At 40.3% G+C, this 23726-nt stretch overlaps 1 protein-coding gene across 7 annotated transcripts in view; it reads left to right on the forward strand.

Moving 5' to 3' along the window:
- GAPVD1 (GTPase activating protein and VPS9 domains 1) overlaps positions 1-23726 on the forward strand; it is an 84206-nt gene that overhangs the window by 12264 nt on the left and 48216 nt on the right. For all 7 annotated transcript variants that reach the window (XM_077850667.1, XM_077850670.1, XM_077850668.1 and 4 more), the window contains exon 2: positions 22534-22751. In XM_077850667.1, coding sequence (XP_077706793.1) covers positions 22567-22751 — 185 coding nt within the window. In that variant the 5' untranslated portion in view covers positions 22534-22566. The remainder of the gene's footprint in view (positions 1-22533; positions 22752-23726) is intronic.

Consider the following 23726-nt stretch of genomic DNA (forward strand, 5'->3'; position numbering starts at 1 on the left):
TGTATTTAGGGATGAAGCTAAGTTTATCCAGGGGGTAAGGTTTCCTTAAAGCATGTGAGGTGCCTCTCGAAAGTTCTCAAAGTGTTCTGGGGATTTTAGGTTTTTAAAAAATCATTTGTTTTATCTTGAGCTCCAGGTTTATATATGTCTTAGTGAATTGTCATTAGACATTGTTGAATAGGAGTAAATTAGATTTGGTGGTATTTAATTTCTGACTAATAAAATTAATGGAGATTTATCTAATTGTTTCAGTTCCTGAAACCTATTTCTAGATTGGGTGCATATTTCCGTATAATTTATTGCCTCTGGGAAATCAAAGGACATAATTTTAATGCCATTGCAGTTCTGCTTGTTGGTGTATAGCTTGTAATTGTTGAATGATGTCCAGAAGTCCTTTTTGTTGCACTTGAAAATTTTCACAGTTTTAATATATAATTGTTCACAGAATTTGTCTGATCCTGAGTATTTAAGTAATTGCACAAGCAGATCTTTCAGTCGGGGGGTGGGGGGGTGCGTAGTGCCAAGTTTTTATTATGTTTCCATTTTTAAATTTTTATTATTTATTTTTTAAAGATTTTATTTATTTATTCATGAGAGAGAGAGAGAGAGAGAGAGAGGCAGAGACACAGGTAGAGGGAGAAGCAGGCTCCATGCAGGGAGCCCGATGTGGGACTCAATCCCGGGTTTCCAGGATCAGGCCCTGGGCTGAAGGCGGTGCTAAACCACTGAGCCACCTGAGCTGCCCTGTTTCCGTTTTTTTAAATTACTAAAATAATGTTATTTGTTTAAAAAAAAAAACAACACTTAAGGGGCACCTGGGTGGTTAGTTAATCATCTCTTTGTTTTGGCTCAGGTTTTGATCTTGGGGTTGTGGGATTGAGCCCTGGCATCTGGTTCTGTGATCAGCATGAAGTCTGCTTGTGATTCTCTCTCCCTCTCCTTCTTCCCCTCCCCCATTCGCTCACTTGAGTGCTCTCTCCCTCTCTCTGTCTCTAAAATAAATAAATCTTAAAAAAAAAGAAAAAACCCCCCACCTAAAAACAATGCAGAAAAGGGGCACCTGGCTTACTCGCTTAGAAGAGTATGCAGCTCTTGATCTCAGGGTCGTGAGATCAAGCCCCACGTTGGGCATAGAGATTACTAAAAAAAAAATAAATAAACTTTAAAAAGGGCAAAAAAAAATGAAAGCTTTTCTTCCCCACATATATATGCATATACTATATATGTATTGGATTTTTTCTTTTTTTCCCCCTGGAAATGATAGCTAACACTTGTACTCGCATAGTGTGATGAGAATTTGAGAATTCTTTTTTTTTTTTTTTAAGATTTTATTTATTCATGAGAGACACAGAGAGAGAGAGAGAAGCAGAGACACAGGCGGAGGGAGAAGTAGGCTCCATGTGGGGAGCCCGACGCGGGATCCCAGGACTCCAGGATCAGGCCCTGGGCTGAAGGCAGCGCTAAACCGCTGAGCCACCTGGGCTGCCCTGTAGTGAGAATTCTAAACAGATTCCACGCCCAGTGGAGAATGCAGCTACTCAGGGCTTGATCTCACAACCCTGAGATCATGACCTGAGCCAAAATCAAGAGTCAGACTTAACTGACTGAGCCACCCAGGTGCCCTTAGATATATTAACTTGTTCAGCCTTCACAACCCAATTATGAACATACCTTATGAATTAGATTCTATTTTATATCCACTTGTAGATGAAAAAAGTGTGGCAAGGAGAAGTAATTACCAAAGGTTGACAGCTAGTGAGTGGCAAAGCTGAGATTTTAGTCCAGGTAGTCTTGTTAAAGTGTTTGCCTTTTAGCTATCTCTGGGGTCTCACCATGTGTATTTTTCTGCAGTGTGGTTTTTTTCATGTAAGGGTAGACGATGGACACCTTTCTGTGTACCTCTGTATCCTTAATAATTATGTGGTATTTAATGGCAGAAGTGTACCATAGCTTAGTTTTTTTCAAACTTAATCTTGTTTAACATTCCCAGTTACATTAGTAATGGTTTCAAGTAATATTTTAAAAAGTAAGGTTTTTGAACTGGAACAAGTGAGAATACATTTGTATTAATAATTATACGTATTTCTGTCCAAGTCTTTTTTTTTAAGTATTTATTTATTCATGAGAGACCGAGAGGCAGAGACACAGGCAGAGGGAGAAGCAGGCTTCTTGCAGGAGCCCCGTGTGGGCCTTGATCCCAGGACTCCGGGATCATGCCCTGAGCAGAAGGCAGATGCTCAACCACTGAGCCACTCAGGCATCCCCAGAAATGTTATTATCATATATAATAAGACAACATGGGCCCCTCAAGAGCAGCAGACCTGACCTGTCTTGTTCATCAGTGCCTATCACATTGTAGATGTTTAACAAAAACATTTGTTGAATGAATGAGGGAAGTATGTTAAGCTTACTGTGCTTGTCTGTCCATTTTTTAGAAATATATTTTTTAAAGATTTTATTTATTTATTCATGAGGGGGAGAGAGAGAGAGAGAGGTAGAGACACAGGCAGAGGGAGAAGCAGGCTCTATGCAGGGACCCCGACACGGGACTTGATCCTGGGACTCCAGAATCACGCCCTGGGCCAAAGGCAGGCCTAAACCGCTGAGCCACCCAGGGATCCCCTTATTTATTTATTCATGAAAGACACATACATAGAGAGGCAGAGACATAGTCAGAGGGAGAAGCAGGCTCCTCATGGGAGCCCAGTGCAGGACTTGATCCTGGAACCCTGGGACTACTCCCAGTTGCAGAGCCACCCAGGCATTCCTTGTCTGTCCATATTTTGGAAAGAAATCAGTTCATTATTTTTAATACCATGACAGTTTCTAGGTCATATAATTTTTTTTTTTTAAGATTTTACTTATTTATTCATGAGAGACACAGAGACAGAGGCAGAGACACAGGCAGAGGGAGAAGCAGGTTCCATGTAAGAAGTCCCCCAATGTGGGACTTGATCCCTGGTCTCCAGGATCACGCCCTGGGCTGAAGACAGCGCTAAACCACTGAGCCACTCAGGCTGCCCTAGGTCATATACTTTAACAAAACATTATAAAATGAGTAATAAACTGTTTCTGCACTGAAGGAGGTTAACTTTTATAAGGGGAAACATGTAGAAAATTCCTGGTAATTCAAGATGGTTATTTATATTTATGAAAATATTTTCAAGGGATATTTTTGTCATGTATGGATTGGTTAGAGCTGTGAGAAGTGGTAGGTAATTAAAATAAATCCTCAAATTTAAAATATTTGGTTGATAAAATATGGGAGCTAATATTGTGGTAGATCATTAAAAATTGGTAGTCATGTCTTTTTTTGCCATATCAGGTTACCATGAATATTATGTAAGTACTATAAGTACCTATATAATGAACAACAACAGAAAAGTAACTGGCAGTTCTGTCAGGGTGTAACCATCAGTATCTAAAAATAATTCCCATGCTTAATCCTTGAGTAACATAATTTTTCCCAAATCTGCATCCTACTTCTACTATTATTTATTTGTCGTCTTTTGTGGACACACTTTAAAAATATCTTTAAAGAAACTTTGTGTTATTATCATAGTGAAAGGCTAACACCTCATATCCTAAATAGAAAGCAACTTAAATATAATAAAAACAAAACGCTGTTATGAAACCTAGCTAGCTACTATTTGCAGAAGGTGCTGGGTTTGGGGAGCTTGGGTGGCTGTTGATTAATTGTTCGACTCTTGGTTTTAGCTCAGGTCATGGTCTCGAAATCAAGTCCCGTGTGGGGTTCTGCCCTGAGTGTGGAGCCTGCTTAAGATTCTCTCCCTCTGGGCAGCCCCGGTGGTGCAGCGGTTTAGTGCCGCCTGCAGCCCAGGGCATGATCCTGGAGACCCTGGATCGAGTCCCACGTCGGGCTCCCTGCATGGAGCCTGCTTCTCCCTCTGCCTGTGTCTCTGCCTCTCTCTCTCTCTCTGTCTCTATGAATAAATAAATAAAATCTTTATTAAAAAAAAAGATTCTCTCCCTCTGCCTCTACCCCTCCCCCTGCTTGTCTCTGGAAATTAACTAACTAACTAACTAACTAAATAAATAAATTTTTAAGAGATGCTGGATTTGATTCCTGCTATCCTTCAATTAAAAGGAGAAATTAGCAAAGTGTTAGAGAAGTATTGAAGACAAATTGGCACTTTGTTTAGATTTTCTCTATGATGCAAATAGAAGGACTGAAAGAGATTTTTAAATGGTGTAACTTTCAGGGCACGCCTGGGTGGGCTCAGTTAAATGTCCTCTTTAATTTCAGGGTTGTGAGTTCAGGCTGCGTGTTGGGTGTAGAGTCTACCCCCCAAAAAAGAGAAAGAAAAAGAAAATAGAGTAACCTTCCTATTTCGTGGTTCATTGTTATTTAGTGTCTTAGGAAGGAAGGGATGCACTCTGTTAGCAGGAGCAGTTCAGGAGCTTCACAGAGAGAAGAGGTTTGGGGGCTGGGCTTTGAAGGATATATCTGAGTTCACTTGAGCATTTGGAGGCTGTGGGCCTTTGGCAGCCTGTATAATAGGATCTCCTCATGTTGGAGACTTTAGAATATAGTATGGCAGCAGCAGCTGCTTCTGGGGAAGTGAAGAAATGGTGGGAGATAAGCTAGAAAGTGTAAAAAGAGGGATTTAAGGAATTAATCTCTAGTAACTTTTTCTAAACTTTGATATTTCTTTTTTTTTTTTTTAGAGATTTATTTACTTATTTTTATTTATGATAGACACAGAGAGAAAGAGAGAGACAAAGACACAGGAGGAGGGAGAAGCAGGCTCCATGCCGGGAGCAAGACGCAGGACTCGATCCCGGGACTCCAGGATCGCGCCCTGGGCTCAAGGCAGGTGCCAAACCGCTGAGCCACCCAGGGATCCCCAACTTTGATATTTCTTTCATAGAATTTGAGGGAATATAGGTTTTGTTTGTTTGTTTTGTTTTTAAGATTTTATTTATTCTTGAGAGATACAGAGAGAGAGGCAGAGACACAGGCAGAGGGAGAAGCCGGCTCCATGCAGGGAGCCCGATGAGGGACTCATCCTGGGTCTCTAGGATCACACCCTGGGCTGAAGGCAGCGTTGCCCCAAGGGGATATAGGTTATTTATGTAGTCTTGAAGTCTGCCTAAGCCTGAATTTGTCAGACAGTGAAACTTTCAAAGAAAGGGGGACTTGTCCCGATACTGACTCACATATTAATAGTTGTCCCAAGATTGGGGTAATTAGAAGTGGCCTTGACTGTGAATTACAGCACTCACAGATGGCGTAGTGGTAAAAGCTCAGTGAGCCACATGTACCTGGATTCTAGTCTCAGCTTTGCCAGTTACTAACTTGACCTTGGGCAGATATTTAATTTCCTCAGTTTTCTCACCTGTGAAACGTCGGTAAGAGTACTTGCCACACAGATTAAAGGAGAATATCCATGTTAAAGCACCTGATTGATGCCTAGTACATGACAGCTTGAAATGTGTGGTAGTTAGTTATTCTGTATATTTCGTAAGCACCGATATATTTTACTAACACCTGTCAATTAAAATTTTCTTCAAGTTCAGCCATTACTATTTATAGTAATGCTATATTATATTTATAGTAATGCTTTAATGTCTTTTTTAAATGTTTAGTCTTAAATGGAAATCACTGTAAAAACAGACTTTTCTTAAACAGTTCTGGCTAGGAAATATATTTGCCTTGCTTCTTCACTTGACTGGGAATTAGTGCAGAATATAACATACCTGTGGAAATTTTGTTATGAAGTATCTGTATTCATTTCTGATCATAGTAAACTGAGAGAGAAAATGTTTTCGGTGTGATAGTTTAAACACTAAAATGGGTTGGGGCCCTTGGTTGGTTCCATTGAAAGAGCATGCAACTCTTGATCTTGGGGTTGTGATTTCAAGCCACACATTAGGTGTGGAGATTACTTAAAAATAAAATCTTTTTTTAAAAAATGACTACTAAAATGTGTTACCAATATGTTAATGGATTCTGGAAAATCATGTGGTATAGCTGGTAATCCTTTTTCTAGATGATGGTTGTTGAAGATTGTGATAATTTTTTTTTAAGATTTTATTTATTCATTCATGAGAGACAGAGAGGCAGAGACATAGGCAGAAGCAGGCTCCCTGTAGGGTGCCTGATGTGGGACTCCATTCCAGGACCCTGGGATCACGACCTGAGCCAAAGGCAGATGCTCAACCACTGAGCCACCCAGGTGCCCCAAGATTGTGATAAATCACTGTATTCAGATGCTTTTCTCAAGTTAGTATTCTTTTTCTTACTGAAAAAAAATTTGCTAAATTGGATGCTTGGACTTAGAAGTGTATTATTTGTATAATTTTAAAAATATACCTAATTTTTTTAGAACTGTTTAAAATTTACAGAAAAATTGAGAGGATAATACAAGGGTTTCCATATACCCAGCACCAAGTTGTGCCTGTTACTAACATCTTACATTAGCTTGGTATATTTGTTAGTTAGTGAACCACTCTTGACACATTAACTGAAGTTCATATGTTATTTAGATTTCCTTAGTTTTCACCTGATGTCCTTTTTCTGTTCCAGTACCCTACATTATATTTAGTTGTCATTATCTCTGTGATTTTTAATTGGATCATCTTAGACACATTAACATATTTGCAGACCATGCTTTGTTCTGAGATCTTAAAGCCATACTCATGTGGCATTTATGTTTCTAAAAATGCTCTTAGACTGAAGATTATTGGCCTTTATTTTCACTTAAAAAATTTATTTATTTATTTATTTATTCATGAGAGACACAGAGAGACAGAGACAAGCAGGCTCCGTGCAGGGAGCCTGATATGGGACTCGATCTTGGCACTCCAGGATCACGCCCTGGGCGGAAGGCAGGCGCTCAACCGCTGAGTCACCCAGACATCCCTATTTTCACTTTTAATAAGCCTTTTACAAGTTTAGATTCCATAATCTTAGCAAGTAATCTAATCTGTTTAGCTAAGTCTTTGATATTTCCCACTTTCTTTATTTTATTTTTATTTTTTTTTAATTAATTAATTTATTTATGATAGGCACACAGTGAGAGAGACAGGCAGAGACACAGGCAGAGGAAGAAGCAGGCTCCATGCACCGGGAGCCTGACGTGGGATTCGATCCCGGGTCTCCAGGATCGCGCCCTGGGCCAAAGGCAGGTGCTAAACTGCTGCGCCACCCAGGGATCCCTATTTTTATTTTTTCAAAAGATTTTTATTTATTCATGAGAGAGAGAGAGAGGCAGAGACACAGGCAAAGGGAGAAGCAGGCTTCATGCAGGGAGCCTGACATGGGACTCGATCCCAGGTCTCCAGGATAGTGCCCTGGGCTGAAGGCGGTGCTAAACTTCTGAGCCACCCAGGCTGCCTGATACTTCCCACTTTCATGGAAAGTTTCATTTTGGTCATTCTGTTATGTGATGGACTTGGAGCTATGTCCCTGTGAAATGATAAACATTACCTTTTTTATATATATATATAAATTTATTTTTTATTGGTGTTCAATTTGCCAACATATAGAATAACACCCAGTGCTCATCCTATCAAATGCCCCCCTCAGTGCCCATCACCCAGTCACCCCCACCACCTGCCTACCTCCCCTTCCACCTCCCCTAGTTTGTTTCCCAGAGTTACGAGTCTCTCATGTTCTGTCTCCCTTTCTGATATTTCCCACTAATTTTTTCTCCTTTCCCCTTTATTCCCTTTCACTATTTTTTATATTCCCCAAATGAATGAGACCATATAATGTTTGTCCTTCTCCGATTGACGTATTTCACTCAGCATAATACCCTCCAGTTCCATCCACGAAACATTACCTTTTAATTGACAAGAAGAATGGTGGCTTATGTTTTGTAGTCATTTATACTTCATACTTCATAGTCATTTCATATGAACTGTACAACTTAGCATGTGAGAGGGACAGGGACACTCTAGGTTTGAAGATGAGGAAACAAACTTAGTTGAAGTGACTAAGTTGCCAGTAGGTCACACTGCCAGTAAGTGTCAAAGCCCAGTCTTATTTTTTTTTTAAACAGTTTAAAAAAAATTTCTTTTTTAAATTTATTTATGATAGAAAGAGAGAGGCAGAGACATAGGCAGAGGGAGAAGCAGGCTCCATGCACCGGGAGCCCGACATGGGATTCGATCCCGGGTCTCCAGGATCGCTCCCTGGGCCAAAAGCAGGTGCTAAATCGCTGCGCCACCCAGGGATCCCCAAAGCCCAGTCTTAAATGCCTCAGATCGGGCAGCCCGGGTGGCTCATCAGTTTAGTGCCGCCTTCAGCCCAGGGCTTGATCCTGGAGACCGGGTCCCACTTTGGGCTTCCTGCATGGAGCCTGCTTCTCCCTCTGCCTCTCTCTCTGTGTCTCTCATGAATAAATAAATAAAATCTTTAAATAAGTAAATAAGCAAATAAATAAGTAAGTAAATAAATAAATAAATGCCTCAGATCTTCTGACCCCAATTTTAGTATTCTTTCTGCCATGTTGTTTGAAGTAGTCTCTAAAATAAGAAAGTAAAAGGTGGTCATCTCTTACTGGCTATCTCACAAAGTTATTCCTGAGTTTATTAGGTTAATAAAGATGATTAGTTTGTTTACTTGAAGTCTAGCTGTTAAAATGTAGAACTATTATATATCTATCACTAACTTTAATTAGGTATTTTCAACAGAGAAAACATGAAACATGATTCTCATTTCATAAAACATTTGAAATCATTTTTTCCCTACTTTGAGTCCTCTTGAGTCATAGGAGTTCATTCAGGCATAGTTGCTAACATGTAAATACATCTATCCTCGGAGCATATTTCCTAGTTCACACATTTCAGGCTGTTCTTCCTCTATGCTCTGTATCAGAGTAAGTAACTATGCTTGCTTATCAAGAATTGGCAAACTTTCTGTAAAGGGCCAGGTAGTAACTATTTTAGGCTTTGTGGGCCATATGGATTCTGGAGAAGTCTGGCAACTATTTAGCTCTGCCACTGTAGCAAGAACGCCGCCATAGATAAAATGCAAACAAATGGGTATGGCTGTGTTCCAATAAAATTTTATTTATAGAATCAGGCCTCTCCTGAATTTGGCCCACTGTAGTTTGCCAGGCCCTGCTCTATACCATTGTGGAAGGATACAGAAACCTATTGTGCTTTCCTCCTTTAACTAAAATCTTCCCACTGGCCTCTCAGTGATAAGTCTTTATAACATGAGACTTTGAAAAGCTTAAAATTTGATTTAACATGCATGGGTATAATGAATTTTATTTTTGTGGAAAATGTGGTAAGTGGAACTGAAGTTAATAGATTTTCAGTCTCATTTTTGACTACTCCAAAAAGAAATGACCTAACTTGGAAAATGCTTGCAAATTTCAGGAAAACCTTGTTTGTTATTGTTAGATGTGCTAATGCCTAGTGTTAATTTGAAATCTTTTTAAATTTTATTTTATTAAATTTTTTAAAAAAAGATTTTGTGTATTTTTTCATGAGAGACACACAGAGGCAGAGACATAGGCAGAGTTGGAGAAGCAGACTCCCTGCGGGGAGCCTGACTCATCCTAGGACCCCGGGATCATGACCTGAGCTAAAGGCAGTCAGTCAACAACTGAGCCACCAGACATCCCTAAAATCTTTTATTTTACTTATGTTCTTTTGTGCAGAGCAACTTCTGACAATTCAGTTAGTGTATATAATTGAGTACTTGTGTTTGCTCATGGTATTGGTGGCTGGGAATCTATCTAAAAGATGCTCTCAGCCTTTGAGGAGACCTGTCATTTTTTTTAAAGATTTTATTTATTTATTCATAGAGAGAGAGAGAGAGAGAGAGAGAGAGAGGCAGAGGCACAAGCAGGCATCATACAGAGAGCCTGATGTGGGACTCGATGCAAGGTCTCCAGGATCACGCCATGGGCTGCAGGTGGCGCTAAACCGCTACGCCACCAGGGCTGCCCTGAGACCTGTCATTTTTGGTGGGACAGAGTATAGACATTAAAGACGAAAAATAAAAAGTTTCAAATTAGTAGTATGGATAAGCAACACTTTAAGAGTTGAGAGTTGGAATTTATCACTGGGGGCATACTATATGGTTGGGAAAGGAGGTTTTACTGAGCCAGGCCTTGGAAATCAGAACAAGTAAGTAATTAAGTTGAGGTCTTATGTAAATAATAATTTAATAATATGAAGGTGAGGTGAAAATAAAAATGAAAAGGCAGATTTCGCTGGAACAAGTGATTTTATTTTATTTTTTTTAACAAGTGATTTTATATAGGAAAATTGTGTGAGATAGGATTGGAAGTGTGGATTAAAGCAAGATTGGCCCTTGAGTATTACACTAAGGAGTTTGGAAATTATCTTTTTTTTTTTTTTTAAAGGATTTTATTTATTCACCTCATGAATAAATACACAGGCAGAAGGAGAAGGAGGCTCCATGCAGGGAGCCCAATGTGGGACTCGATCCCACGACTCCAGGATCATGCACTGAACCAAAGGCAGATGCTTAACCGCTGAGCCACCCAGGTGTCCCTGGAAATTATTTTCTAGGAAGTAAGGAATAAATGAGAATTTTGAGCATCTTTGTTTTTCTTTTAAGTCTTTTGTGAAACTTCCAGGTATTAATGTTTTTGGTATGGGGTACTTATTTTAGTTAACATTTTTTTTTTTTAAGATTTTACTTATTCATGAGAGGGAGAGAGAGAGAGAGAGAGGCAGAGAGAGAAGCAGGCTCCATGCAGGAAGCCTGACATGGGACTCGATCCCGGGTCTCCAGAATCAGGCCCTGGGCTGAAGGTGGCGCTAAACCGCTGAGCCACCTGGGCTGCCCTATTTTAGTTAACATTTAATGATAATTTCATACTGTTCACTTGTTTTTTTCTATCTACCAAAGACCATATTCCTGTTCTTCCTATGTTATATCCATGGTTATGAAATCTCTAACAAGAGTATGTTATTGAAATATCTCTTATTCATTCATATATTCATTTACCAAATACAGACTGAAATGCTTGTAATATGACAGGTTTTGTTCTAGTCAGTGCAGATACAGCAGGGAACAAATTAGGCAAAAATCTCTCCTGTGGAGAAGACATACAAGTGTGTGAAAGAATAGGGGCTGACCTTTTAGATAAGGTGTCCAAGAAAGATCTCACTGAAGAATACTTTTGAGTAAGAAGTCCTAAAGGAAGTAAGAGATTTGGAAGGTGACCAAGTACAAAGGTGAAAGTATACCTAGCAAGTTTGAGAACATAGATGGAACAGAATGAAAGAGGGAGCAAGTAGTAGAGTGATTACATGTCCTTGTTTACATCTTTTGTCTTGATGAAATTATTATTTTTTAAGGAATTATTTTAAAGATTTATTTATTCATGAGAGACACACAGAGAGAAAGGCAGAGACCCAGTCAGAGGGAGAAGCAGGCTCCTCATAGGAGCCCAATGTGGGACTTGATCCCAGACCCTGGGATCACGACCTGAGCTGAAGGCAGCTGCCCAATCACTGAGCCACCCAGGCATCCCTTGTCTTGATGAAATTATTAATAATGCTCACTTGCACTCCTAGTAGTGTCTTGGTTTGGATGGCAAATTATATAATCTTCTGGTTATAGGAGGTGAAATCAGAGGTGTAAGGACGATGGAGCCAGACCATGGAAAACTGAGAAGAGCTTTTAGAGAATTTTGGGCACAAGCATGATATGATTTGACTTGGTATTTTATAGACTCGGTCTGGCTGCTACATTGAGAGTAGACTAGAAGCAAGTACTGAAGCAAGATTGGGAGGTTGTTGCCGTGATCCAGGTGACACATATGTTATTTTGGACCAGAGTGGTAGTTAGCAATTGAAATGAGAGGTAGATAGATTTTGGATGTGTTTTGGAGGTACAGTCATCAGGAGTTGATGACAGGTGTAAGAAAAAGAAGGGAGTCAAGGATGATGACAAAGTTTTTGGCCTAAGCAGTTGGGAAGATGGAATTGCCATTGATTGAGATGAGGAAGGTTCAGATTTAGAAAGGTTTTCCTGGCATGGTGCTGGGGGTTATCGGATAGGGAGGATGAGTGCAAGTTTTGGACATGTGAAATTTGAGATACCTGTTTGACAACCCATAGGAGATGTTGAATAGGTAGTTGCATATTTGGATCTGGCATTCAGAGGAAAGGTAAAGTCTGGAGATAGATACTAATTTGGGAGCTGCCAGCATTTTGATGGTTCTTAAGCCACGAGATGGAATGAAATTGCCTAAGTGTAGATAGAAAGGGAAAGGTCTGACAAATGAGCCTAGGGGTTAGTCCAGTGTTTTAAATCAGGGAGATGAGGGGGAATTACAGAGGAGACTGAGACTGAATGGAGAAGACAGGAGGAACCATGTCTGTGTGTTGTCCCAGAGTCGAAGAAAGTGTTTCAAGGAGAGCGGTTAACCATGTCAGATGTTTCTGTTAAATCAAGAAGAGGAATGATAATGTATCATTGGATTAACAATGTGCTTATTTATTTACTTATTTGTATATATATATTTAAAGATTTGAGAGAGAGAGTGGGGGGGAGGGGCAGAGAGAGAGGGTGAGAGAACCACAAGCAGACTCTATGCTGAGCACAGAACCTCGTGTGGAGCTTGATCTCATGACCCCGAGGTCCGACCTGAGCCAAAACCATGAGTCAGACACCTAATTGTGCCACCCAGGCACCCCACAGTGTGCTTATTTAATTATTGGTGATTTGAAGACTAGTTTTTTTTTTTTAAGATTTTACTTATTCATGAGAGACACAAAAAGAGGGGCAGAGACACAGGCAGAGGGAGAAGTAGGCTTCCTGCAGGAAGCCTGATGCAGGACTCAGTCCCAGGACCCCGGGATCATGCCCTGAGCAGACGCTCAACTTCTGAGCCACTCAGGCGTCACAAAGACTAGCAGTTTTGATGGAGTGGTAAGACAGAACTTATTAGTGTGGGTTCAGGAGGGGGTCAGAGGAGAGAAACTGGAGATAGTGATTATAGACACTTCTTTCAAAGAATTTTCTTGTAAAGGGAGGGAGAAAAATAGGGGTGGAATCTGAAGGGGAGACATAAAGTAGAGAGGTTTTTTTTTTTTTTTAAAGATTTATTTATTTATTCATTCATGATAGACAGAGAGAGAGAGAGACAGAGAGAGGCAGAGACACAGGCATAGGGAGAAGCAGGCTCTATGCTGGGAGCCCGATGTGGGACTCGATCCCGGGACTCCAGGATCGCGCCCTGGGCCAAAGGCAGGCGCTAAACCGCTGAGCCACTCAGGGATCCCCCTTTTTTTTTAATAAAGATTTTATTTATTCATGAGAGATACAGAGCGAGGCAGAGGCAGAGGAAGAAGCAGGCTCCCCTGCAAGGAGCCCAATATGGGACTTGATCCCAGGACCCCGGGATCATACCCTGAGTGGAAGGCAGGTGCTCAACCACTGAGCCACACAGGCGTCCGGAGAGGTTTTTTTTAAGGGTGAAAAATAATAACATGTTTATATATTGGTGAGAATGATCCAGTAGAGAAGGAAATGTGGATGGGGGTGGGTATAGGATAGTTGGATTTCTACAGGGATGCTGTTGAGTAGATGTGAAGGGAGGAAATTAGCATAACAGTAAGGGTTGGCTTTAACCTAGAGAAAGGCATTCAAAGTAAAGGAAAAAGTGGAACAAATAAGAGAGGATGTGTGTGTGTGTGTGTACATGCATATATATATATTCATACTTGTAGTTACCTGTGGTTTACTTGCTCCTGGCTTCATAGTTGACTAAGCTTTATGAGGACAGAGGCTGTGTCTGGTTTGTTCTGTCCTGTACTTTTAGTGCCTGGTACAGCGAAGACATTCAGAAAATATTTGTTGAATTGAATTAAATTGGAGAAGATAGCTTTTAACAACCTTTCCAAATCTAAGGTCTTTTTTTTTTTTTTTTTTTTTCCAAATCTAAGGTTCTATTTTGATATTAAGATCATAAAGAAGGAGGGCCTGAGTGGCAGTTGATTAAGCATCCAGCTCTTGATTTTGGCTCAGGTCATGATCTCAAGGTCATGCGTTAGGCTCTGCACTCAGGGCGGAGTTTGCTTCTCCTTCTTCCTGCCCCTTCCCCCTGCTTGTGTGTATGTATGCAATCTCTCTCTCTCTCTGAAAATCAATAAATCAATAAATCTTTATTTTTTTTTAAAGATTTTTTTTATTTATTTATTCATGAGAGACATGCAGGGAGCCAGACATGGGACTCGATCCTGGGTTCCTAGGATCAGGTCCTGGGCTGAAGGCGGCGCTAAACCGCTGAGCCACCCAGGCTGCCCTCAATAAATCTTTAAAAAAGAAAAATATCATAGATGAAATAAAGAATTTAAGCTCAGACAAGAAAGGGTTGGAGACACCTGTATTTTAAATGGTATTTGAGGGGATCCCTCGGTGGCGCACCGGTTTAGCGCCTGCCTTTGGCCCAGGCCGCAGTCCTGGAGACCCGGGATCGAATCCCACGTCGGGCTCCCTGTGCATGGAGCCTGCTTCTCCCTCTGCCTATGTCTCTGCCTCTCTCTCTCTCTCTCTCTCTGTGACTATCATAAATAAATAAAAATTTTAAAAAAATGGTATTTGAGGATAAACTCAAATGACGTAGTTTTCGCTAGAAGCCAGATGAATTTCTGTAAAAACCAATAGATAAAAGGAACATTAAGGAGTCAATTATTAACAGAACTGGAAATTAAGGTAGATGTGACTGACAAAATGTTTAGATTAGTTGGTTGAGAGCAAGGGCTGCTTTGGAACCAGAACTGAGTCTGTGAATTTTGATGTAGCTACTTGATAGGTGTGTCAGCACTTTCCTGAACTGTTAAATGAAGTTAATGAGAGCAAAGTCATCATAGGGTTATAAGGATTCAATGAGAAAAAAAAAATACCAGTGCCTGCATAAAAAAGTTCTAAATAATATTAGCTTGATATGAATATTGTTGTTAGTTTGGTACTGATGTATGTATGGTAAAATTTCTCCGCTTTTAGATTCATGCCTACATTTCATTTTAGCAGTTTCCTGGTAGCTCTAGCTATTGTGTTATAGTGGTGCCTTATAAGAGCAGAACAATTTCATAGACTTTACCTTTTACATTCCCAACCCTTTTCTGCAACTGTTGTTTTTTAGTAGTGACCTGTTTGTTAGGCATATTTGTGTGTGTGTGGCCGGGAGGTATTATTTTTTGCAAAATATCTGAGCCAGTAGATTTCGGGCTACCTGAATTGAGTTCAGTTAACATGTTTGCACCCGTACCTGCCATCGCCTAATGTTAGGAGACAAAGTTGAATTCTTTCCCTCCGCGTTTACAGTCTAAAGGAAGAGCTAAAGATATAATATCATTATACTCTGGCATGTGCTACATATTGTATAAAAGTATTCAGAACATGAATTTAATTTAGGTAAGCTGTTGTGGACAAAAATATAGGTCAGAGTTAATTCATATTTTTAATCTCTTGCATTTTACCCAGTGGTTTATGACACTTTTCTTTTTTTAGGGTGGGGGATAGAGGGAGAGGGAGAGAGAGAATTTTATTTTAAGCAGGTTCCATGCCCAGCGTGGAGCCGGACATGGAGCTCAATCTCACAACCCTGAGATCATGACTTGAGCTGAAATCAAAAGTTGGATGCTTTTTTTTTTTTTTTAAAGATTTTATTTATTTATTCATGATAGATGGAGAGAGAGAGAGACAGAAACAGAAACAGAGACACAGGCAGAGGGAGAAGCAGGCTCCAGGCCGGGAGCCCGACGCAGGGCTCGATCCCGGAACTCCAGGATCACGCCCTGGGCCAAAGGCAGGCGCTAAACTGCTGAGCCACCCAGGGATCCCCACAAGTTGGATGCTTAACTGACTGAGCCACCCAGGCCGCCCCTGTATAATGTTTTTAAAAGTATTATTTTGTGGGATGCCTGAGTGGCTTAGTGGTTGAGCATCTGTCTTCAGCTCAGGGTATGATCCCAGCATCCTGAGATCGAGTCCCGCATTGGGCTCTTCACAGGGAGCCTGCCTCTCCCTCTGCCTGTGTCTCTGCCTCTCTCTCTGTCTCTCATGAATAAAATAAAATATTTTTAAAAGTATTATTTTTTAGGGGTAAGTACCTGTTTTTTGACAGCACTCAAACCAACTTATTATAGAAAACAAAGAAATAAAGTATATAATTTATGAACTTGAAAGAAAAAAATGCTTAACAAGTTTGTCTAGATTTATTTAAAATATTTTTGGGGCTCCCTGGGTGGCGCAGCGGTTTAGCGCCTGCCTTTGGCCCAGGGCGTGATCCTGGAGTTCCGGGATCGAGCCCTGCGTCGGGCTCCCGGTGCATGGAGCCTGCTTCTCCCTCTGCCTATGTCTCTGCCTCTCTGTGTGTGTGTGACTATCATAAATAAATAAAAATTAAAAAAAGAAACTTAAAATAATTTTGAATAAGGCAGCTCCGGTGGCACAACGTTTTACCGCCGCTTGCAGCCCAGGATGTGATCCTGGCATCCTGGGATTGAGTCCCACATTGGGCTCCCTGCATGGAGTCTGCTCCTCTCTCTGCCTGTGTCTCTGCCTCTCTCTCTCTCTTTGAATAAATAAATAAAATCTTAAAAATATATTTTTGAAAACATTTGAACTATTGAAGGGTTTAGAAGGTGAATTCTTTTTTTTTTTTTTTTAAGATTTTATTTATCTACTCATGAGAGTCAGAGAGAAGCAGAGACATAGGCAGAGGGAGAAGCAGACTCCCTACGGGGAGCCCGATGTGGGACTCGATCCCAAGACCCCAGGATCATGACCTGAGCCGAAGGCAGACGCTCAACCACTGAGCCACCCAGACATCCCATAGAAGGTGAATTCTTGTTTAGACTAGGTGGAACATTATTATCATGTGTTAATTTTATTTAAGTGAAGCTGTATTTGAAGGTTTTAATTTCTAAATTGCATAAATTGGTGCATATTTTGCTGTCACTGGAAACATTTTATGTGTCCTATCTTGAACAATATTTTGGTTATAATTAGACTGTGAGCTCCTTGAGATTAGGGGACCTGGCTAGGCTCCAACAGAGCTCAGTAATATTTTGTTGAATTAAGTTGTATCAAAGCCACAAAAAGGCCACAGTTTGAGACTTTCTAAAATATTTTCCCCATATGAAAAATTTCTAACATAACTGAAATTGTTGAAGGATAGGATAATGATTATCATCTGCCCTCCACCCAGTTTCAACAGTTGTTTTACATTTTGCTGCATTTTCAAAATTTTATTTTTTTGCCGAAGTATGTACAAGTCAGTTGCAGACATCTTTTTTTTTTTTTTTTTTAATTTTTATTTATTTATGATAGTCTAACAGAGAGAGAGAGAGGTAGAGACACAGGCAGAGACACAGGCAGAGGGAGAAGCAGGCTCCATGCACCGGGAGCCCGATGAGGGATTCGATCCCGGGTCTCCAGGATCGCACCCTGGGCCAAAGGGAGGCACCAAACCGCTGCGCCACCCAGGGATCCCAGTTGCAGACATCCTAACACTATTTTTACATACTTGAGCACACGTCTCTTAAAAATAAGATATTCTTGGGCAGCCCGGGTGATTCAGCGGTTTAGCACTGCCTTTGGCCCAGGGCCTGATCCTGGAAACCTGGGATCGAGTCCCATGTTGGGCTCCCTGCATGGAGCCTGCTTCTCCCTCTGCCTCTCTCTCTCTCTCTCTCTCTCTCTCTCTCTGTGCCTCTCATGAATATGTAAATAAAATCTTAAAAAATAAATAAAAAGGATACTCTCTTGAGTAACCACAGGATTTTTTAATCATTCCTGTAGATATTAGAGTAATAATAATAGTGTACTGGCTCTGTCATCTCTTACTTGTGTGGTTGTGGGCAAATAACATCTCCAAGCCTCAGTTTCCTTAGCTGCAGAGCACTTCCCTGAGAGGGATATTATGAAGATGAAATGTGTAAAGTTCTTAGAAGCACACCAGGCACCATTTTCAGTTAATAATGTGTTTTCCCATACAGTACCAACTGTAGTGAATTAATACCACAGCCACCCCTTGTTGCCAGAGTTGGAAACTTTTACCTTTTCTCCCCCATTTGTTGTTAACAAATCTTGTATTTGTCTTGTAACATCTCTTAAACTTGTCTTATTTTTCCATTGCCACCATATTTCCTGCCTGCTAACAATTTTAGTTTGTCTAGTTCCATCCCCATCTCCTCATCCTTTTCCTTACTGCTAGAGTTTATGCTCCCAAATATAAATGTAATCTTTTTAATCTCCTGTTTAAAACTTTTCACATTGCTTACAGGCAAGGTCCGAGTTTCTTAACTTTGGCTTCTGTGTACCTTCTGTCGCTGTAGCCTTATCTCTCATTCCCTCCCTGCACATTCTCTCCCTCCCCTTACCACTGAACACAACACAGTTCCCCAATTCCCCAACTTGCCTTTTAAGACTAATTGCAGGTTCCTTCTCTTTTTCCCCCCTCTCTACCTTGTACAGTCTACTAGCATAATACTTGTAACATTTTGGACAGCCATTTGCTTGCATGTCTGTCTTGTTCTGCCAAGTTAGAAAGTCCTTGAGGGTACACATTAGTTTTTATCGCTTTTTGTATTCCTAGTATCTAAAATGTTGCTTGTACCAGGGTTAAAATAAATGTAGGTATTGTGTCCACATTTTGTGGGTGAGAAAAATCTGATGTTCAGAGAATATGTCATGTGCTTAAAGTAGCAAAACTAATTAACGAAGCATTCAGATCTTGATGAACTCATTTCAGTATTGTTTCCATTAACTATAATATTTCTTATAATCACTATCTTTTATTCAATGATTCTGTTCTTAGTCTGTGGACTTAGAGCCCCCTAGAGGATGTTACAGTTCCCACATGGAAATTTATAAAATCATATATGCATTTTCTGTAAATTGAGTTAATATGATTATATAAGTATATGTATGCCACCAGTTTTTTTTTCATCTACCCACATGGTTTTGTTATTGACAACAAATCATCTTGGTGGGCATACCTATACCTTTTTTTAAAAGATTTTATTTATTTACTTGAGAGATATTTACTTGAGAGAGCAAGTGAGCAGGGAGAAGAAGGTCGAGAGGGATAAGCAGACCTCTTTGCTGAATACAGAGCCTTCCTCAGGGCTTGATCCCACGATCCGCAGATCATGACCTGAGCTGAAATCCAGAGTTGGCTGCTCAACTGACTGAACCACCCAGGCGCACATGCTTTCACTTTTTGAGAAAAGAGCAGTATGAAGGCCCTCATGATACAGGAGATTTGGAATAACAGCTTTGCATAGTTTGCTTAGGGAATTGATAAGGTATAAGAAAGTTTTTTGTTTTTTTTTTAAGATTTATTTATTTGGGAGAGAGAGAGAATGCGTGCAGGTGGGAGGGGCAGAGGGAGAGGAAGACTTGCAAGCTGACTCCACACTGAGTGGAGTATTCATACTCACACTCATACTCAGCTTACTGAGTACTGAGCCCAATTTGGGACTTGATCTCACCACTCTGAGATCATGACCTGAGCCAAAACCAAGAGTTGGATTCTCAACTGACTGCACCACCCAGGTGCCCCAAGAAAGTGGTTTTCGAAAGCTATAAGATTCAGGTTAGATGGTAATATCTGAAATTTTCCTAGTCTTCAATAGTTCATTAACATAAAAAAATTTTAAAAATTTCTGAAATGAAACTTAATTAAAAATTGCTAAACCTATTTCTTTAAGTCAGGTGGTTTTATTTTTTATTTAAAGATTTTTATTTATTTATTCATGAGAGACACAGAGAGAGGCAGAGACACAGGCAGAGGGAGAAGTAGGCTCCATGCAAGGAGCCTGATGTGGGACTTGACCCCAGGACTTCAGGATTACTCCCTGGGCCGAAGGCAGGCATTCAACTGCTGAGCCACCCAGGCATCCCAAGTTAGGTGTTTTTTTTTTTTAGCACCAAAACTTTATTTCAGTATATGAACATGTTTTTGTTTGATCTCTAAACATACTGAGAGTTCTGAGGTCTGGATTTTCATCTCTCATAGAATCTGAATTCAGTACAAATTGTATTGTTTTATCAACTCCAAATAGACCCATTAAGGTCATTTATGAATCTGGCTGGGACAACTTTTTTTCTTAGCTTTGTTGAGGTATATTTGATATGTAACATTGTGTAAATTTAATTAATGTTTAATTCTTAATAAGAATTACTTTTCTAGGGGATCCCTGGGTGGCGCAGCGGTTTAGCGCCTGCCTTTGGCCCAGGGCACGATCCTGGAGACCCGGGATCGAATCCCACGTCGGGCTCCCGGTGCATGGAGCCTGCTTCTCCCTCTGCCTGTGTCTCTGCCTCTCTCTCTCTCTCTCTCTCTCTCTCTGTGACTATCATAAATAAAAAAAAAAAAGAATTACTTTTCTACCTTAATGGCAGTGTGCTGTCTGGATATACAATGTTGTATTGTGTTATCTGGGCCACGAGCACTTCTATCGTTGATATAAAACATTGTGGTCTGAGGGAAACTTATTGGTGGGGTTATGAGCTGAGCTGAGTGTTTTGTGTCACTCTACTTCACATCCCCTGGGAGGGTCTGAGGCTAGGACCAAGAGCGGCCCTCCTGGGTTTCAGGGAGGTGAGTTCTCTCTACCTGAGGGTAGACTGAGCAAGAGGTGCCGTGGACCCTGCCCTGGAGGGAGGAGGCTGGCAGATGCCTCCTCAGTCAAAGCTTGAAACAGACTCATGGCCAGTAAAGTGAGTTCAATGACTGAGGGGTCTCATAACCCAATTCAGACTTCTCTGCACTGTGTTCTGGCAGTCATTCCAGGCCCAAGGGTAGCTTAAATAATAATGCTTTAAAATATGTGTGCTATTTTTATCAGCTTGTTTAGCTACTAGATAAACGAGATTTGTGTGATTTTATGCATTCCTTTGGCAAATACTTATTCAGTTTTTGCTACAAACCAGTTGCTCTGCTCAGCCCAGAAATTACAACTGTAAGTGAATAAAACACCAACCTTTAGCCTTGGTGGCCCTTACTGTTTAGTGGGGAACCATACCTAAGCATAAAGAATATGCAGGGGATCCCTGGGTGGCTCAGTGGTTCAGCACCTGCCTTTGGCCCGGGGCGTGATCCTGGAGTCCTGGGATCGAGTCCCACATCAGGCTCCCTACTTGGAGCCTGCTTCTCCCTCTGCCTGTGTCTCTGCCTCTCTATGTCTATCATGAATAAATAAACAAAATCTTAAAAAAAAAAAAAAAAGAATATGCAAGTGGTATTTGTAATATAATGCTATAGAAGCAAGTATACTTCTTAAAAAGGCCAGAAAAGGGAATAGGAATTGATAGTTTGTATTTTAGGAGTTATCTGAGAAGGCCTTTCTAAATAGTCATTTGAATAGAGACCTGAATGAAGTAAAGATACTAGTTGTGCAAAGATACCTAGAGGAATAGTCTTTTAGACAGAGGGATCATCAAATGCAGAGGCTTTGAGGAAGGGCATGCGTGGCCTTTCAAGCAAGAAGGCCAGTGCATCTGGAGCTATGTGAGCAAGGGTAGAATGGTAGGAGATGAGGTTGGGAGAAGTAGCGGGGGTAGATCATATAGGACTTTTAGATTTCATTCTAAATGTAAAATAAGGGATCCCTGGGTGGCGCAGCGGTTTGGCGCCTGCCTTTGGCCCAGGGCGCGATCCTGGAGATCCGGGATCGAATCCCACGTCGGGCTCCCGGTGCATGGAGCCTGCTTCTCCCTCTGCCTGTGTCTCTGCCTCTCTCTCTCTCTCTGTGACTATCATGAATAAATAAAAATTAAAAAAAAATAAATGTAAAATAAGCTTTTGGATGGCTGCTAGTTTGGGAATAAGGTGATCTGACTTCAGTTTAAAGGGTACTTTAGGCTATGTAGAGAACAGTCTCGAGTAGTACAAGAAAGGAGGCAGAGAGATCAGTTAGGAAGTAGTGGTTATAGATCTTTGGATGAGAGATGATGTTGGATGTGGTGAGTAGTCAGATTGGAGATGTATTTTGAAGATTGAGTCAACAGGTTAAATTGGTTGCAATATAAAAGGGAGCAGGCGCCAAACCGCTGCACCACCCAGGGATCGCAGTGGTTTGGCGCTTGCCTTTGGCCCAGGGCGCGATCCTGGATACCCGGGATCGAATCTTATGTCGGGCTCCCTGCATGGAGCCTGCTTCTCCCTCTGCCTGTGTCTCTGCCTTTCTGTCTCTCTCTCTGTGTGACTATCATGAATAAATAAATAAAATCTTTAAAAAAATTTTTAAAAAATGGAGCAAAGAAACTCTAGTGCTAATAAATAGATACTAGATTTAAAGAAAATACACAGGTTTTTACTGTGGCTGTCGTGAGCAATGGCCTTACTAGGAGCTATTTATTTTTGTTTATCTGTATTTATAGAGTTTTTCTATACTGAACCTGTGATGCTTCTGCAAAAAATATATAGATTATTTTAAAATTAGAGTTAATCATAGTACTAAATGTAGCCTAATTCATAATGTGTTCTCTTCCCCCTTTTGATTTTGGAAAACAATTTAAGTGACATAAAAATTTTAAACTTGTCTGTTTACTCTTAGTGATCAGCCTTTGTACCTTCTCCACATTTGAAGATGGTGAAGCTGGATATTCATACTTTGGCCCATCACCTCAAGCAGGAACGCTTATATGTAAACTCTGAGAAACAGCTCATTCAGAGGCTCAATGCAGATGTACTTAAGACAGCGGAAAAGTTATATCGTACAGCATGGATTGCTAAGCAACAGAGAATTAATTTGGATCGGCTTATCATAACCAGGTAAAAAAAAGGGTTTGAGGTGTTAAATTTTATGGGCCATTGTAATTTTGTGCTAACTGCTAACTGTAAATAAGTGAATCTATTTCCAACAAAGTTCATGCTTTCAGATAGTTTGAATCAACATTAAGGTGAGCCTTTGCTCCATGCAGGGAGCCTGACTAGTCTATTAATTAAACATTTTATAGAGAATTATAACGTAAGCATTAATATTTTATACCACATCAGTTTTGTATCTTTATATATATAATATTTTATTACTGCTGAAAGTAAATTATGTTGTGTTTTGTTTTTTTTTTTTTGGCTCCACACCTAACATGGGGCTTGAATTCACAACTTTGAGATCAAGAGTCACATGCTGTACCAATTGAGCCAGCCAGGCACCTCTCTACTTTTCTGTTGTTGTCATCATTGTTATTATTATTTTTTTTAAGATTAAAGGAAAATTTGTTTTTGGGTAATCTCTACACCTAATATGAGGCTCGAACTCACAACCCCAAGGTCAGGAGTTGCATGCTCCACTAACTCAGCCAGCCAAGCACCCTTTTTCTCCTAATACTATTTAATATACGTTGGTCAAGACCTTGAACACTGGTTTGACTTGTGTGGGTCCACTTATACATGGACTTTTTTGTAGGGTACTGTAAACATATTTTTCTCTTCCTTATGACTTTCTTAATATTTTCTTTTCTTTAGCTTTATTGTAAGAATACTGTATATAATACAAATACAAAATATGTGTTAATCGACTATTTATGTTCTTTGTTGTAAGGCTTCTGGTCAACATAGGCTATTAGAAGTTGAGTGTTTGGAGAGTCCGAAGTTCTGCAGGGATTTTTCCACTACATAGGGGGTCATTGCCCCTAATCTCCACATTTTTCAAGGGTCAGCTGTGTATATTTTCTTGTTTCGATACTGTATATCTACTCAGTTTTAGAAGCCTCTTTTTTCCCTGTGTTAATACCTTATTCTGTTGTT

This window comes from Canis aureus, chromosome 16 (genome assembly GCF_053574225.1).
Source record: "Canis aureus isolate CA01 chromosome 16, VMU_Caureus_v.1.0, whole genome shotgun sequence".
In the NCBI taxonomy this organism is placed as follows: domain Eukaryota; kingdom Metazoa; phylum Chordata; class Mammalia; order Carnivora; family Canidae; genus Canis; species Canis aureus.